This window comes from Vicugna pacos, chromosome 23, assembly GCF_048564905.1.
Source record: "Vicugna pacos chromosome 23, VicPac4, whole genome shotgun sequence".
Taxonomy (NCBI): domain Eukaryota; kingdom Metazoa; phylum Chordata; class Mammalia; order Artiodactyla; family Camelidae; genus Vicugna; species Vicugna pacos.
Window position 1 is genome coordinate 16082432 of NC_133009.1, and position 17048 is coordinate 16099479.

The following is a 17048-nucleotide window of genomic DNA, read 5'->3' on the forward strand; positions in this document are numbered from 1 at the left end:
TCATTTATCACTGGCACTATTTTAAAAGAGATGGATCATGACTGTAATAGACCATGAAATAAACAGCAAGCCATTACAGGTAATTATAGCTCAGGAATTGGGATTCAGATAATTAGAGTGGTCTTACTTAACTGTAAAGATTTGAAGACAATGAAAACTAAACCCATCCTGTACTATTTTTAAAAGAGAGCTACTTAAACACAGTAATGTGTTTTTGCACCTTTAAACACCCATTGTTTTTACAAAAGCAATGGGCAAATGTTATGGAATTTTGCTATCATCTTTTTCTTGGGGAACGTTAAAAGGAAACAATGACTAAGCAGAAGAAAAAATAGTACATTTGGAGACTGTTTCTGCATAAAACACGTTTGTTATGTCTGGGAAGAAATAATTTCTCTCTTTTTTTTTGGTTATTTATACTTCTAAATCACCTTCCTCAAGAGGATGTTAAGGAATCTATAAACACTTGGAGGAAACATTAAACGTGTTAGTCCAACTATTCCTAAGTTTAGGAATCACTTTGAAACAGATTTCCCTTACAATGATCCTTCAAATTTTCTATGCACATTTCCAGATTACTATTTCACAAGACAGCCAAAATAGCTGTTGGACAGCACCAAGGACTTGCTGATTTTGTGTGTGTGTGTGTGTGTGTGTGTGTGTTTGTTTTAAATCAGGCACATAGTTTAGAACAAAGGTTCACAGCAGAGGACATAGCATCAAATAGCCTGCATTGGAATCCTGGCTCCAAATATTATTAGGTTAGTGGATTTGAGCAAATCTCTAAAATAAGTATATCACAAATAATTAAAATTGTAATAGGTACTATGAGAAAGATTATAAGGCATCCTGAAGACACTTGGCTAGACTCTTGCCAAAATTCTTATTGTTCCTTGTGAGATGCATTTTGTTAGAACAAAATGTAAGGAGCCTGAGGTTTTACCTCCATCACAGTGAAAAAAATAAACAAAACTCCCCGAAATTATTGATTATTGAAATAGTTCATTTCATTCATTTTCATTTCTCTTCCAAAGTCAAAATTTTTTAACAAGGAAAAGATGTGTTTCTCTTTATGCTATTTGTTTGCATGTAGAACACTGGAATACACATTTAAAATATTTATTTTAATGCAAACAAGAGTAAATAGACTAGACTATTTGAAATGACCATTATAACTATAATCTACAGATTGGATCATTTAAAAGCTGTTTGGAATAACATAGAACAGTACAGATATTAAGCTTTTCCATTTAATTACTTTTATCAGATGTGAGTTTAGTTCTTGGAAAAAGTTAAAAAACTACTTATCAGTTGGTTGTATGACTTTGTCAGTGACTAATGTTTTACAAGTATGAGTGTCCATTTTTTTTAGATAGATAAGAAACAATAATTTAAATTTAACATACTTCAGGTAAAAGTAAACCTAGGTAAATTTTAAAACAGAACTATGAAGTACAGTGAAGTTTTTACAAATTTTGTCCCATAGCAAATGACTCTAAGAATTATGCTTATTTATTAAGTCTTGATTATCATTTCCCAATTACTGAATGTTTACTTACCAAGGACCTTCAGGATAAAGTGTTTGCTTACTTCTCCGGCTTCATTTGAGGCAATGCAGGTGTACCTTCCAGAATCTTCAGTTTCTGCTTTGATGAGCTGAAGGACCATTCCTTGAGTGCTTATTGACAGATGGGTATCAAGTCCCAGAGGCTGGCCATCTCTAAGCCAGGTCATCCTGGGACTTGGGGTTCCATCAGTAAAGCATGTCATGGAGGTGGAACTACCTTTGACAATTGTGACTTCCTCTGTTCCCATCCCATTGTCCAGATTTGGTGGTACTATACAGAAAACAAAACAGGAAAAATTTATATGTCTGTTATAACTTGAGATCAATATAGATTAAAAAGTTTAAATAGTTCAATTAATTCTACGTATTTCCACAATCTATAGAGAATTTAAAATTGCGTGCAATTAATTGATGACTTTACTATAAAAACATGTGTTATGTAGGCCAATTATTAACCTTCTAAAATATTAGCAATAAGACCTTAGGACTCTTTCCTTGTAGAATATGCTGAATTAAATGTGTTTTAGATTTAGGCCATTTTTAAACATCTTGGTTTTTCCCTTTAATTGGTTATCATATATGTTAGTCCAGAAGTACATTTCCAACCACTTAATGTGGAATAAATAAAATGACAAGTTCTAGAGTAAGTTTTATATAATCCAATATAAATAATTTTCAGGCGTAAATTGTTACTTAACTGTTCTGAAGTATTCCTGGGGATTGTGAAATCCAGACTAGCAAACCTTAATAATTCAGAAGTGGAATGTTTTGAGTCCTACCTGTAACTACACATACACACAGATATATAGTATATATGCACATATCCATTCATATTGTAAATATTTTAACTTTCTCTTTGTCAGAAAAGACTACTCTTGTGTCTGGATTGACATGCTCTATAAACATTTTAGACTTCATTTAGTGCAAAATTCCAAGTTAGAAAAGTATTTTGACAGGATGGTATGTGCCAACCCATATGCACCCCTTGGGAGAAAGTGCACTCTGCCCTTCTTCCTGACACACTCTGCACTCCTTCCTGACACGCTGACATTTAAATGACACTGGACATAGAGTATAGTACTAGGGTCACTTCTGGTGACATACCCAAAACTTGAAGACTGTAATGCTTATTATCCACCCCAGCTCTGTTGGAGGCCACACAAGTGTACAGAGCAACATCAGACACCTGAGCTCTCACAATCCTGAAAAACAGTTGGACCCCACATTTCATAATTAGATCTCATTCAACATATCCAAATACAATACTTGTGATTTACATAGAGTTTACAGAAGGTGATTTATTTGGGGAAATTTTAGTTATAAAGCTTATAACCATCCATCACATTATACAGATGCCTCAAATGCAATTTATTCTACAAAGTTGATTAGACACTAAGAGTAAGCCACTGAAAATACAGTGCAATTAGAGAGGTTAAGTATTTTTCAAATACGTATTAATAGAGAACAATGCTGGCATGAAAATCACAACTGTAATAGCATCTTCTTATCATTTTGCCGTATATAATTTTTGCTAAAATAGTAGTTACTGAAAAATGGGTATGTGACGGCTGTATCTGTCTTTGAAAGATCTATTTTATGCAAACTTACTAAAACACGAGCACTTAAATAAGAGTAATAAACCATCCCAATTTCACTTCTGCCATACTCCCTCTTCTAAAAAATACTGAAATGGAAACAAACACACAATAGTATAAAACACTTTAAAAACACTGTTTAGAGGACGTTAAAAGTCTATAATCACAGTGACCTGATCTGCCTAGCAAATCACACACAGTTAAATCTGACCTGATAACGTGCCCTCCAGACAGCAACCGGATGTGGGAGGATAGAGGCAGAGGAAGCCCATTCTTCAGCCAGTTAATCTGTGGTGGAGGCGTCCCTGTGGCTCTGCATTCAATATTTACTGATGTATCCACCAAAGCCATTAATTTCTCTGCTTCTTCTTTATTTCCCCTAATTGCAGGAGGAACTATGTCATGAAGAAAAGGAGAGAGAGAGAGAAGGTGGTGGGGGGGCATGTATTACTAGTTCAAATCATTTCAACTACATGTGCCCATACTTCTGCTTTGTATCCCAAAAGGAAACAAAGACATCTGATTTTAGAGCTGAATGTTTTAGACACCTACTGCTGGACCTTCAAAATTTCTTCTGATAGGTTACTAAGGTAGCACAGTTAAAAGAGGGTGAAATTTCATATCTACCATAGACATTCAAGTTAAAAATTCGGTCTTCTTCTCCAGCAGGATTAGTAGCGACACACATGTATTTCCCCGTGTCAGATGGGAGAGCACCATCAATGTTTAACATGCTGCCATCTGCAGTCACCCTAGAGAAAAGATAACAGAGGCACAGAGATGATTTACACAGATCTAGTTCTTAAAACTCACTCCAGACTACTATGTTCTTAAAAGAAAAAATACCACCCTAAAATGAATCTCCATCTTGGATGTAATGGTTCAAATCTTTTTCACTCAGTACACAGAAGCCTATTAAAGTCAGAGCTAGTGAAACTGATGGAGATTTCAGGCAACCAACTACACTTCTACAGTAATGGGTCTCATAGATCCACTGCCTCCTTATGAGAAAAAAGGAAATGAACAAACTCATGTTAGGAACTTTTCAATCCGGGTCATAGGCAGACTTGTTTTTCTCAGAGTTAGAATGTTTTATCCTTAGTTTCCAACATAAGGTTTGAATTAAGTGAAAATTACAAAAATTCTGCTATAACCATTTAAGAATGTTAAAATGAGAAATTAAAGTAAAAAAGTCCATCTATAAACAACTTAGTAATACTCTTAATGAGGAGTAGGATAGAATAATTTTTTTAAACAGTGACAACAACTTAGTAGCATGAATGGGTACTTCAGGGTCATAAAATTTTTTCTTCAAATTGCTAAAGCTTTTCCTTTGAATAACTTAATAGTGAATAATAACCATACAATTAGGGTCTCAACAATATTTATTACATTATTGATTCTCTTCGCACTCCATTAATTATCAAATAAAACTTCCTCTGTTTTATAAAGAGATTAAATTGCCATCTACAGTTATTCTTACAATAGTGATTTCATTAGATTCTCCCAGTGTCAAAAGTAAATACTCCATTTCTACTATATTATGTTATCAAATATAGTTACTGAGAATTACAATTTTATTATCTGTGTCTATTTTACTTTTTCTTTTCCAAAATGTTGATTTTAAAATCCCATGAATTTAGCCATATGAATAAACAAAACAGCAAGTTGCCACGACCAAAGGAACGCAGTAAGTTGACTTTGGAAAAACTACTTAATTTGACTGACAAACTGGCCCACTTACAAACCTATACATATTGTGGAGCTGGAAATAAATAATAAAGTAGTGGGGAGGGCATAGCTTAAGAGGTAGAGTGCATGCTTAGCATGCACGAGGTCCTAGGTTCAATCCCCAGTACCTCCTCTAAAAACATAAACCTAGCTACCTCCCCACAAAATAAAAAAAAATAATAAAGTAGATATAAGAATAAGTATATTTGGGATCTTAATGTAAGAGAAGTGATAGATTCTAAATTCCTAGGAACAAATATTATCTTATAGAAGATCGTTAGGTCCCACCAACTATCTGGGACTTGGTTTGGAATAGGGTTGATATCAGCTGATTGAATAGAAATAATTAAATATTTGTTAACTATTCAGAAATGCTCACATCAGAGATATAAAACTCAAAATGTATCTCTAAACTGAAATACCATTTGACAATTTACCAAATCTTGTAAAGGAGACACATATCTAAATTTTAACATAAAATGACTTCAAAGAAACTAACATATATTTATCTTTCTTTATATTATGTATCTTCAATTCATCGACTAGAAAATACATTCCAAAGCCTTAAATTTAAAATATTGGTTCAAAATCATAAAATTTGCAATATATTTAATAAATGCCTGCTTATGTATATATTCCTCCAATAGTTACAATTACTCTGGTATGTGTATGCAAGGAGGCCTTGTGATGAAATAAGGTAGAGGAGTGTAGAATTCTGGATTTGCCTTCTAAAGGCATTTGGTTTTGAAAGTAGCAGGAAGACCTTACCACATATTCATTCTGTCTCTATGTGATTTGCAGCATGGGTAAAAGTGTCAGCTGAAAACAGGATTTGGACAAATCACTACAATGAATGAACCAGGTTACGATGGTATTGTACCTTTTCTCAAAATGAGCCAAGCACTATGGCATGTTCGTTGGTTTGGAAATTTCAGGACACAAAATCATATTTAAGAGGTGCCTGATGAATCTTTTATAGGATAAAACTGGTTTGATGTTAGCAGGAAAGAACTAATTATCTTATGACATGACTTTGGTATAAACATTCTAAAATAAGGGGAATAAAATCTAGAACAGTTAACTAACACTCGTAGGAATGAATGTGTGAAAAGATTTTATAACAGAATTGATGGACAGGGAACACATACACACACATACACAAATACATGTTAGTGATTATCCAGGGAGAATTTCTGTGTCCAACTCTCCAAAATTTTATCCTTTTTCTTTCTGAAAACAATGACAGCCAAGTTCCAAAGAGATCAAATTTGCTATTATTCATGTGAAATTTGACGCATAAAGCATTGCAGAAGACCTTATAATTAATGATGCAAAGATTCTTTTTACACATACTGGATTCTTTCTGTTTCACTGTTAGCTATGGGCTTTCCATCTCTAAGCCATTGAAGAAGTGGGGTAGGAATGCCATTTGCGTTGCAGACCAGCTCAACATTTTCCCCGAGAAGGACGCTGATTTCACTTGGAATTTCAGCACCAGCAATATCTGGAGGAACTTTGGAGGAATAATTAAGACTTTAATTATCAAGGCACAAGAATATAAATTCTAACGAATACAGCAGAATCACAGAACAATATGCCATTTGTATTTCATATTCTTCTTAGGTTGTGATTTAAGATCAAACTCATGTTATTGCTATAAATTATTTTAAAATGAGGAATAGGGTAGAGGAACCACTTCAATAGCCCTGTTATATTTGTAAGTTGATATAATTATTTGGTCATGGGAGTTGGTGACAAATCTACCTCATGGACACCCTTCCTGGACAAATGGAATCACTCTTGGATTAAATCCTCAATAGATGGCTCAGAATTAAAACAGTCCAGGAGAATCTGTTTTATAAAATTTTGGCATAAAAGTCTGAGAAAAGTATTTAAGTTGGTTATTTCTTTCTCTATAACATTATTTATTCTGAACAGCATATTTTGCTATTGGTTTCAAAAGTCAGTCATTTCTGTTCTCTTTTTCTAGCCGTCTTTGTTTTTCACTGTAATGATTCAGTGAAGAACTATGTGTAATAAAAATATTGACAATAATATTAGACAGAAACAAGTTTAAATTCTTCCTCTAAATAATTAAGAGTGCTGTGTTGGAGGCAGTTCCCACCAGCTTGCAGGAGCCAATTTTCCACATCTTTCTGATTCCATGTTCAGTGCCACCACATTGGTAGCTTGAAATGGGCCACTGTGGGAAAATTTACACCACAGAAACTGACACACGATTAGTAGAAATCAAGACCTTTTGGTCTGCAAAGTCAGTTGTTAAATATTTACCAGCACACCACTGCTTAATACCTCCAAATCCCACTTTAGTAGTCCAGAAGATCATCATAATTACACCAAGTCTGTAGAATTTAGATTTACTAACGAAGTTGAATCAGTAAGAATGTCAATGAGACATCCTATAGTGAGTGTCTAATATAGGAAAAGCACAGACTAGATCCTATGTGCATACATAATTTCTAGTCCTAAGACATAATAACTTATATTAAAAAGTCTGGTAAAATCTTTGGTCATACCACAGACCCCATGATTGGCCTCTATTATTATTAATGCATTAAATATACTTAACATGCAATTTCTGATGGTGAATCTCTATATACATACTTTTCCCTTTTTGCTTCTGAAATCTTAAAGCATCAATAATAGGGAAAACCACTGATAATCATAGATTATCTCAATTTTTCTTTAATTTCAATTTTTAGGTGATCAATTTTAACTAATTTTACTGTGGTGATCATTTTGCAATATATACATGTATCAAATCGTTATGCTGCACACCTTAAACCTACACAATGTGATACGTCAATCAGATCTCAAATAAAACTGGAAAAAAATTTCAATTTTAGCTTTTAGCAGAGCACACAACAGGTATATAATATTCACAACTACATTTATAGCTTATGAGAAATTTTTTTCATAGTAACTGTAATAAAATTGAAAAAACCAAGCATTTCAACTTAGTTTCAAGTTAGATTTCCATTTCAATTTAAACATTTGGCCAGAAGTAACAACCAAAGGCTTACTGAAAATCAAAATGATGCAAATTCTCCCTGCAGTGTGCAATCCTATGCTGGAACATAGTAGGTGGTAATTAAGTATTTGTTGGATGAATTAACACCTCCTAAATGAGTGCTAAGATTCACGCCACCCCAAACAGTATAAGATTCGTGCTTACTTAAAATTTACTCAATCCACAACCAGTAGTTAGAACTCTCCTTATGAATTAAATCTTACTTATCTATGTAAATAGGAACAGACCTATAGGCTTAGTATCAAAATAAGTTATGCCAGTTTTAAATAAGTCATTCATTAGGATACTCATATATGAAGGCACTCATTTCAGGAACCATGAGAATAGATTTTGAAATTTCTACTATTCTTTTCCCCACATTTATGTTCATTTTCATGAAAATACTATCTATTGGTAAATGCAGGACAGAACATTGACAATATTTTTTGTTTATCTAAAGTTATTTCTTAAGATACTTTATAAGTCAAATCATTATGCTGTACACCCTAAATGTAATAGTTCTTTACATCTATTATATCTCAATAAAATGCAAAAAGAAAAAATATCCAAAACATGCAAAAATATTTTGAATCAATTATACATGATCTATTTAGATGTGCACTTACTCTGTACTATAGATAGAATGGGATAAAAAAAAAATTGACAGGTCACAGTGTACACCACATACCTTGAATCGAAAGCATGTAATTTTTCTGTGCTCTCCCCTCCGTATTTGATGCAATGCATGTATAGTTTCCACTATCTGAATGCTGAGACCGAGCAATTTGGAGTTTGCTACCTCCAGACAAAATATGAACTTCAAGTGAGTCAGAATTTTCTATAGGTGGAAACAAAGCAAAACAAAACATAAAAGAGCTTTTATTTTCACATCTCTGCAGTCCACCATAAAAATGTCTTGCTTCATGTGATAAATGTATTTCTTAAAAGTTCTTCCTTTGGATTTTTTATTTTAAACGAGAGCCTCTTTTGAAGAAGGAAAAGAGAAAAAATCTCTATAAAATGAATAATCACTTTATGAGTCTATTTTGTAAGCTTATGTTATGGTATACTAGGCTTTCTGAACCGAACACAGCTATGTGCGTAACACGGAACATGTACTAGTTTATTAATCTAGTGAATTAAGAGCAAAAGAAAAGAATCATTAAAAAATGCACAGCTACATTACCTATGGGTTTGTGGTTCTTCAACCACGCTATCGTGGGAGGTGGGATTCCAGTGGCATCACACGTTAAGGTCACAGGATTGCTGATTGTCTCCACAATGACTTCTTTTCCAGGCCCATCAATACTGGGTGGCACTGTAAAAAGACAGAAGATCATGTGTCCTCATTCAGCGAATTCAGGACACTTTCTTTCATTTGCATATCTGGGGGAAAAAGACTTGTATTAGAGGCAGATGCTCACCATATACATTGAGGTGGAAATTTTTATCATCCCGTCCTGCTACATTTATAGCTCTACATACATACTGGCCTGTGTCAGATACCTAAAAGAAAAAGATACTATTGTATGTGCTCCATTAAGTTACAGATGACCAATCACACTGGTCGAGTGTTGATTAAATCATCAGTCATCTTTATGTGCCGATGCCCCAGTCCTAATTGCCTTCTACAACCCTGCCTTTTTTTTAAAATGAAAAATGAGGAGGATAATGGCAGTGATGATGTTATTTTTTAGTGAAAATACATTTTTCACTGTAGTAATGGGAATATGCAACTTTCAGTGCTCTCTTCCATAATCCCACCAAGGAGTCATGACACACAAACAAGAATGAAAGATGCACCTGAGCTTTCTTGATGTGCAGCATCTGTCCATCTGCCAAAACCTCCAGGTGAGGAGACTCTGTTACCATCCGCCCATTCTTGTACCAGGTGATGACTGGAGGTGGGACAGCGTTTGATTCACACTCCAATGACACTGAGGTCCCCTCTCTTACATTAACTACAGAAAGAGATTCGCTGCCATGATCTTTAATGCTTGGGGGCACTGAAGGAAGAAAATAAGAACAGAGGATTTTTTTTTTCATTACGATGCTGAGATAAAGAATACCTAATATCGGCTTATAAATAAAAGAATCTTCTGCGAATAGCAAAAACAAACCATAAACGGTCAGGGAAACTTTTTTCTTGCTTTCACCAGCTTGGTTGATAGCTATACAGGTGTATTCGCCACCGTCAGATACCTTGGCCCGGATGATTTGTAAGGTTCGACCACCTGGGGGCAAGTAGAAAACAAACTGAAGAGTGGCATAGAGGGTGTTGTAGTAACCTTTTTAATCAGTAAGATAAATGGCAAAATATATCCTTTTCCTTAAAGGAAAGTTTGTATAGAAGCATTTCATATTTAAAATGAAAGAACTGAATCAGTTTCCTTTGACCTTTCCTTTATTATTTATTCTACTTCAGAAGAAATTAATAAAATTTTCTCTCCAGTAGCCAAACATGGAGAGTAAAACTGACTGATGTAGATTCTAGTGAGCAAACAGTAATTGTACTAGAGTGAAAACATATTAACAAGTATTTTCTGGGTTTAAATCTCCCACAGTGCAGAAGTGGCTCTCTGTCCGTAGGTCTGTTTATCCTCAAGAAGCTTTAGGACTGATGAAAAACCACCAGTGAATTTATGCAAAGAAAGCCCTATTTACTGGTCTACCACCTCCAAGGAATTACTCAGCAGTTCTGTTTCTCAATTTCACAATTTCTTGAAGTAGAGCCCAGTACTATACATTCCTGCTAAAATCACAGAAGTCTATACAATCTGACCCCAAATGGCTGAGAGGCATTCAATGTGAACAAAGAAACAGAGCAAGACAAAAGTCTGGAAAGAGACTAAGTTGACATGCCATTTGTATTAAAGAATAACGAGAAAGCGTTGCCCACTTTGTAGGAGTATCAGGCTCCTCACCAGGCACGATGAGAGCATTTGTGTTTAGCTTGATGGGCTGCTCATTCTTGAGCCAGCTGAGATCGGGAGGTGGAAAACCAGACACCTCACAGGTCAGAGAGATGAAATTGTTCACCACAACAGTGAGATTTTCAGGGTTGGGACCAATGACACTTGGAGGAACTGTAATAGAAATATATTAAAAAGTGAAATCTGATATTATCAGTAACACATACCCTAATTTATTAATATAAGACCAATCATCGCACTCTGCTAAAGCAGTGAATTAATGATACTCTTAATTATTTCACTGTCTTTCTTCTTAGAATTCCCTAATGCCTTCATCAAACCCATGCCCATCAGTTCTGTATTTCCCAGCTGGAAGAAAACACTAGAATTTTCCAAGGCAAGTAGAAAATGAGGAAGTAGCAAAGACAACTTTGAGAATCAGAGACTGGAAAGGCAAGATGTAAACAAGCAGGGTGGGGGGAGTGTCCCAAAAGCCAAAAGAAGAGAACTTTTGAAAGAGTCAAATGCTCAAGAATGTCAACTGCTCGAAAGTGAGAATGCTGAAGTCGGGAAAATGCCGGATGGACTTCTGATGTCATCTCATGAACTCAGTGAGGAGTTTCATCGGAGTTGTGGGGATGGAACTGGGTGTGCAGTGGTGGGAGAGGAGAGTGGGGGTAAGCAATGGAAACAGTAAATATATACAGCTATCAGGGCAGGGGGCTTTGAAAACAGGGAAAAGGGGAGGCAGCTGATGAGAATAATGAGGGAGAGTTTTTTTCCCCTTAATTAAAGAGGGAAGAGACAAGTACATTCATGCACTCCTGGGAAGAAGCTAGTGAAAGTGAGGATTTCAATACTGAAAAGGAAGCATCTGTGTGATTTTTGAAAAGTCAGCGACCAGGGATCTAGAGTTAAGTTAGCCTTTGGTCTCTGGCAGGTGGAGAAGTGCCTCTACCTTGTGTTGTAACAAAGGAAGGACAAAGTGGTGGTAACAGATAAGCTAGCATTTTTGATTTGATGGTAGGAATTTGCAGTGGTTTCTGGGATATGCCTTCTCTTTTCCCCGTAAAACAGGAGGTAAGGGCATGCACGGGGTAAAAGTGAGAGTGAAGGCAAGACCGTTGTTAACCGAATATTCCCCCCACCCAATTCATACTCTGAAGCCCTAACTCCCAGTGTGACTGTATTTAAAGGGCCTTTAAGGAAGTTTGAAAGTTAAATGAGGTCATTACGGGGTTGCCCTGATCCTGTAGGATTATTGTCCTTATAAAAAGAGATCCGGGTGAGCTTCCTCGCTTTTCTGTCCAGGCATGATCACTGGAGAGGCCTTGTGAGGACAAAGTGGTCATCTGCAAGCCGGAAAGAACCTTCACCAGAAAATGAACTCTGCTGGAACCTTGATCTCAGACTTTCCATGCTCCAGAATGCTGAGAAAATGAACTTCTGTTGTTTAAGCCATGTGGTCTCTGGTGTTTTGCTATGGCTACTGGAGCTGATGAAAACAGGGACCATCTGACATCCAAGGAGAGGGGAGGTGGTGAGAGAGAGTCACTGTGGAGTAGAGACACGAGGAGGAGCCCAGGCAGTATGGAGGGCTCAGTGCAAGCTTGTACCTATGAATTTGCAGTGACACCAGTATTCCCGGCACCCAGAGTTCCTCCAGCCATGATTAGCTACCTGGGTGCAGGGATGGGATTTAGTGAGAGGTAACACAGCAAAGCAGCTAAGTTTACAACCTCCAGATTCAGACCACCGCAGTTAACATCCTGGTTCTGTATTTGCCAGATGTGTAACTTTGGGCCTGTTACTTACTCTCACTGAGCCTCAGTTTTTTCCCCTTGGTAAAAGAGGTATAAAATAGTACCAACCAGCTGGGGTTATCAAGATAGTTAAATAAAATAAATAAATAAAACACTTGGCTCAGCGCCTGGTCACTATCAAGCAGTCAGCACGCTGTGTCACTGAATGCACAGCTGAGCTTTTATGGAGCAAGAGCACTGAGAAGACGTGGGCCCAGCAGAAGGGATTGATACGGTGTTCCCTGAAAGCTAAGCTGGATGTGAAGGAAAGACACAGAGGGTTGGAAAAAACTCTGAAGGTCAGAGTCCAAAAGAAGCGAGCATTGTTGTAGGAAAAGATAACAAATGGTATTTTTAAATGAGAATAATTTAAATTGTTTCTTCCCCAAATGAATCTCCCAATATTTAAGTATGCGTTCCTGGCTGCAGTCAGGAGCTCAAGATGCCATGAACTGATGAAAGGGGAAACCCCCTCCTAAACTCTAATTCTTAGTGGTTAACACTAGAGGCTGCTGCTTTTCAAGTCACACAAGGCTCCCAGTTCAGGCGTTTTTGCTATGTATTAAGAAGAGGAAACAGGTATCAGGGAAATAAAATAAGGGAACAACAAGTATTTATTTAGTCACTACCACGACTTGAGGGTCTAGGAAGACCAAGAGCCGTCAGAATGACCAACGCCTACAGCATTGATGATAAAGGTATGGGACAGAGGTGAAGACACAGACACATAAAGGTAACAAGGTAACATATGTAACTGCTAAAACTGGGGTATTTAACAAGATGCTTTTGATAACCTAAGGGAGGAAAAATTAATTCTGCCTTGGGGAATCAGGAAAAATAATCATTTTTATTTTTCACCATTTGTTCTACTGCACTTTACAGATGAGAATGTGTGCTTTCACAATGATCATATTTGTTTAATTCATTCCTCCTGGGAGTTCACAGCACATTGTTGCTGTTTGGGTCAGATTTACTCATTAAAAAAAAAAATCTTGCCAAGCACTGGGAATACAAAGATAAAAGTGCTTCAAGTATCTCCTGCAGAAACACGCAACATTGCTGGACACCAGTACTCCCTACGTATCACACCAAAAAAGAATGTCCATTACGCTAAATAGAAGTCTCCTGAAGGAAGACATTTTTCATGAAATGTCAAATTCCAGCTATTTCCAAAATGAGCTACTAGAATTTTGCCTATGAGTCACACATGTAACAAAAATCTCTTATAATGATTGTTCACTATTTTCAATTTAATATTCTGGAAGCAGCTGGGCATCATGAAAATAAAACTATTTAAGGTAGTCCTCCAACTGCTGTTTTAGCAAAAAATTAGTATTTACAGAGTGTCTACCATTTATCACGAACTTAAAAATCTGATGAGTGAATTAGGTGTACTGATGGTTTTTAGGAATTATTTAACTCCACAAAAGTGACTTTTTCTTCTTCAGGGAGCATATTAGGTACTAGAGGACGTAACTCAACATGAATTCTACAACTTAGGGCTGAAGCTGGTTCCAGTCAGAACTAATGGATATATATGTTTTTTTAATGAGTAGAAGAGCTACATTTGGTTCTAACTTTATATAAATTTGTAATCTTTGGGATTTCAAATTTTGATTCTGTTTTACTTTCAAATAGGTAGGAGTAATTACTTTCTCTTGAGGGACTGAAATAGTATAAAAACAGACTTCCTAAAAGATTTGTACTTTGTAAATCCTACAAGCTGTGGTAGGAAGAAAAAGGGAGAGAGACTGAATGAATGCAGGCTCCACACATTGTTCAAGTTAAGAAATACAAAATAAGCCAACATAATCTAAAACACAGTTTTCCTGCTTTTTCAAATATACCCTAACAGATGTTTTTGGAAATGAGCTCTTACCATGAACATTGAGGTTAAAATATTTTTTGGCACTTCCAGCTGTGTTCTCAGCAATACACACATACCTGCCGATATCTGTTATTCGAGTATTTAGAATCTAAGGGGAAAAAAATGAAGAAATTCCAACTGAAATTTTTTATAAAGCAACTTGTCAATTTTTGAGAAGAAACAATACATATTCTTTCTAGTTGATACCAGATGAACATAAGAAAAAAATTTTGTATGTAATCGTGCTGATGCTGACTTTTATTAGTCAAGTCAGTCAAATAAATATTTGTAAAGATTACTAGTCAGAAAAGGCAATTTTACACATACTTGCGGTATACTGACTACTAAACGTCCCCAATCATTCTCCCACTTTCCTAGCCATACCCACGGCAATGTGACTTTGAACTTCCTCCCATCAGGAAGTGGGGTAAAGATGTGGAATTCGTGTTGGTCTTGTGACTGGCTTCAACCAAATAGAACGTGATGGGAGCGACAGTGTTCCACTGCAAATCTAGGCCTGAAAAGGCATTGCGCATTTCTCCTCACTCGTTTGGAACCCTGCCATTGCCATGGGAGGGAGCCAGGATTAGCCTGCTAGAGGGTGAGAGGTCACATGGGCAAGAGTCAACCCCGTTAGTGCAACTGAGGCCTCAGACATGTGTGAGCACCCAGCCAAGACCAGCAGAGCCTCTTACTCAATCCACAGGATACGGACAATTAGTAAGACTGAGACCAAAGCAATCACCCAGCAACTAGAAGAGCTGTGAGCTAAATAAATGCTTATTGGTTTAAGTCATTGTTTTGAAGTGGTTCATTTCATGCAGTAACAGTTAATATAGTAGTTATATTTTCTTTTTCATTATGCAGAAATTTCTATCCACTTATATATCTTTTGGCCCAAGACACAGAAACCTTTCAGTATTTTGCTCGAGGTGGTATGATCATCAAATAGAAAAAGTCACTAATGTTTAGAAGATACTTTGATAATTCAAGCTTATTTACAGGAAGTGAACCTAATACTTTTTTTAAAATAAAGAACTTCATGAACTCTGTACTGTGTTGGATATACTGATAGTGATGCTTAGATTCTTGGGTTTACAAAACATCATTTATACGTTCAAGAAATAATTTATTAGGTTGTATCCTAACCAAAGAGAGTTGGTGTTACTTCTATAAGTGCCTAACTTCCTTTTAGGACACTTGAAAAAGATAGACATGCCCGTAAGTGAACAATAACTCTGGATATTTATGTGATTTGCATTATTATTTATTATTATCAATTCTTTGCAATATAGGACACATTTTAGCATCTAGGGACCCTTATATCACCTAGAATTTTACCATCAGAAATATGCAATGCAAAGGATTATAATAATTTGCTTTTTTTTGATGTATAGTCGGTTACAATGTGTCGATTTCTAGTGTACAGCATAATGTCCTAGTCATGTATATATATTCGTATATTTGTTTTCATATTTTTTCACTAAAGGTTATTTATTAAAAGATGTTGAATGCATTTCCCTGTGCTATACAGAAGAAATTTGTTTTTTATCTATTTTTATATATAGTGGTTATCACTGGCAAATCTCAAACTCCCAAATTTATCCCTTCCCATCCTCTTTCCCTCTATAATAATTTGCTATTAATGTGGTTTTTATCATAAAGGCCATATTGCAGTAAATTTACGGGGGAGGTACATGTGTTTAATGTACAGATAGCTTCTGGAAGAATATGTTAATTAGAGGTAACTGCTCACCTCTGATGGGGGAATGAAATGAAGAATTTTATTTTATATCTTTCTTATAGTTGGTGATTTTTACAAATATATATAAACCAATAAAAGTAAGCTTAAATTTTAAAGAGACAAGTATAAAATACAAAGTCAAATAGCTATTTTAGAATTAGATTTTTTACTTTTACCTGCAGAATTCTTCCATTGGATAGAAATTTATGATGCTCATCCTCTAGCAAGGGCTGCCCATCTTTTTGCCAGGAATTCCTTGGTACGGGGCTGCCACTGGAGAGACACTCCATCAGCACACTCTTGTCCACCAGCACGGTGACCTCCTCAGGGAGATCACTATTTGCTCCCTTGATAACCGGCGGCACTGATGAGAGATTGTAACAAAGAGATAATGACGGGAAATAAAGTCTCTTCTAAGTTATTCTCATTTTCTGACAACTTTAGGAAGTTTTAGAAAATAGAGGAGCAAAAGTTTAAGAAGAAACCATGATCCTGAAGTAACATTTTACACTAATAAATGAGGGTTGTCATAAAAATTATGTGAATTTGGTTTTATTCTCTTCCCTCTCTTCACCTATCCTGGACTAATTCTTCCCACAGCTTCATTCCCATTTAGGTCAATCCCAATTCTTCCCCAATATACCTTGTCTGGTTTCTCTCTCAGCCCCTTCCACTGTGCCCTTTGGGTTTGCAAACATACTTGCAAGTAGCATCCGCACAAATTAGTAATTAAGTCTACTTGGTCATCTAGACGAACCAGGTAAATCTTAAAAGTGTATTTAAAATGTACAGATTTGGT

The 17048-nt window shown here is 36.0% G+C and overlaps 1 protein-coding gene across 1 annotated transcript in view; it reads right to left on the reverse strand.

Annotated features, from left to right (window-relative positions):
• The window catches only part of HMCN1 (hemicentin 1), a 400921-nt gene that overhangs the window by 78243 nt on the left and 305630 nt on the right, over window positions 1-17048 (reverse strand). Inside the window, exons 56-68 of the mRNA XM_006198786.4 lie at window positions 16426-16613; window positions 14518-14614; window positions 10849-11010; window positions 10045-10158; window positions 9728-9930; window positions 9349-9430; window positions 9111-9242; window positions 8613-8762; window positions 6247-6406; window positions 3790-3914; window positions 3374-3557; window positions 2672-2769; window positions 1560-1838 (exon numbers count right to left, since the gene is read on the reverse strand). Of these exons, the coding sequence (XP_006198848.1) occupies window positions 1560-1838; window positions 2672-2769; window positions 3374-3557; window positions 3790-3914; window positions 6247-6406; window positions 8613-8762; window positions 9111-9242; window positions 9349-9430; window positions 9728-9930; window positions 10045-10158; window positions 10849-11010; window positions 14518-14614; window positions 16426-16613 (1974 nt within the window). The remainder of the gene's footprint in view (window positions 1-1559; window positions 1839-2671; window positions 2770-3373; window positions 3558-3789; window positions 3915-6246; window positions 6407-8612; window positions 8763-9110; window positions 9243-9348; window positions 9431-9727; window positions 9931-10044; window positions 10159-10848; window positions 11011-14517; window positions 14615-16425; window positions 16614-17048) is intronic.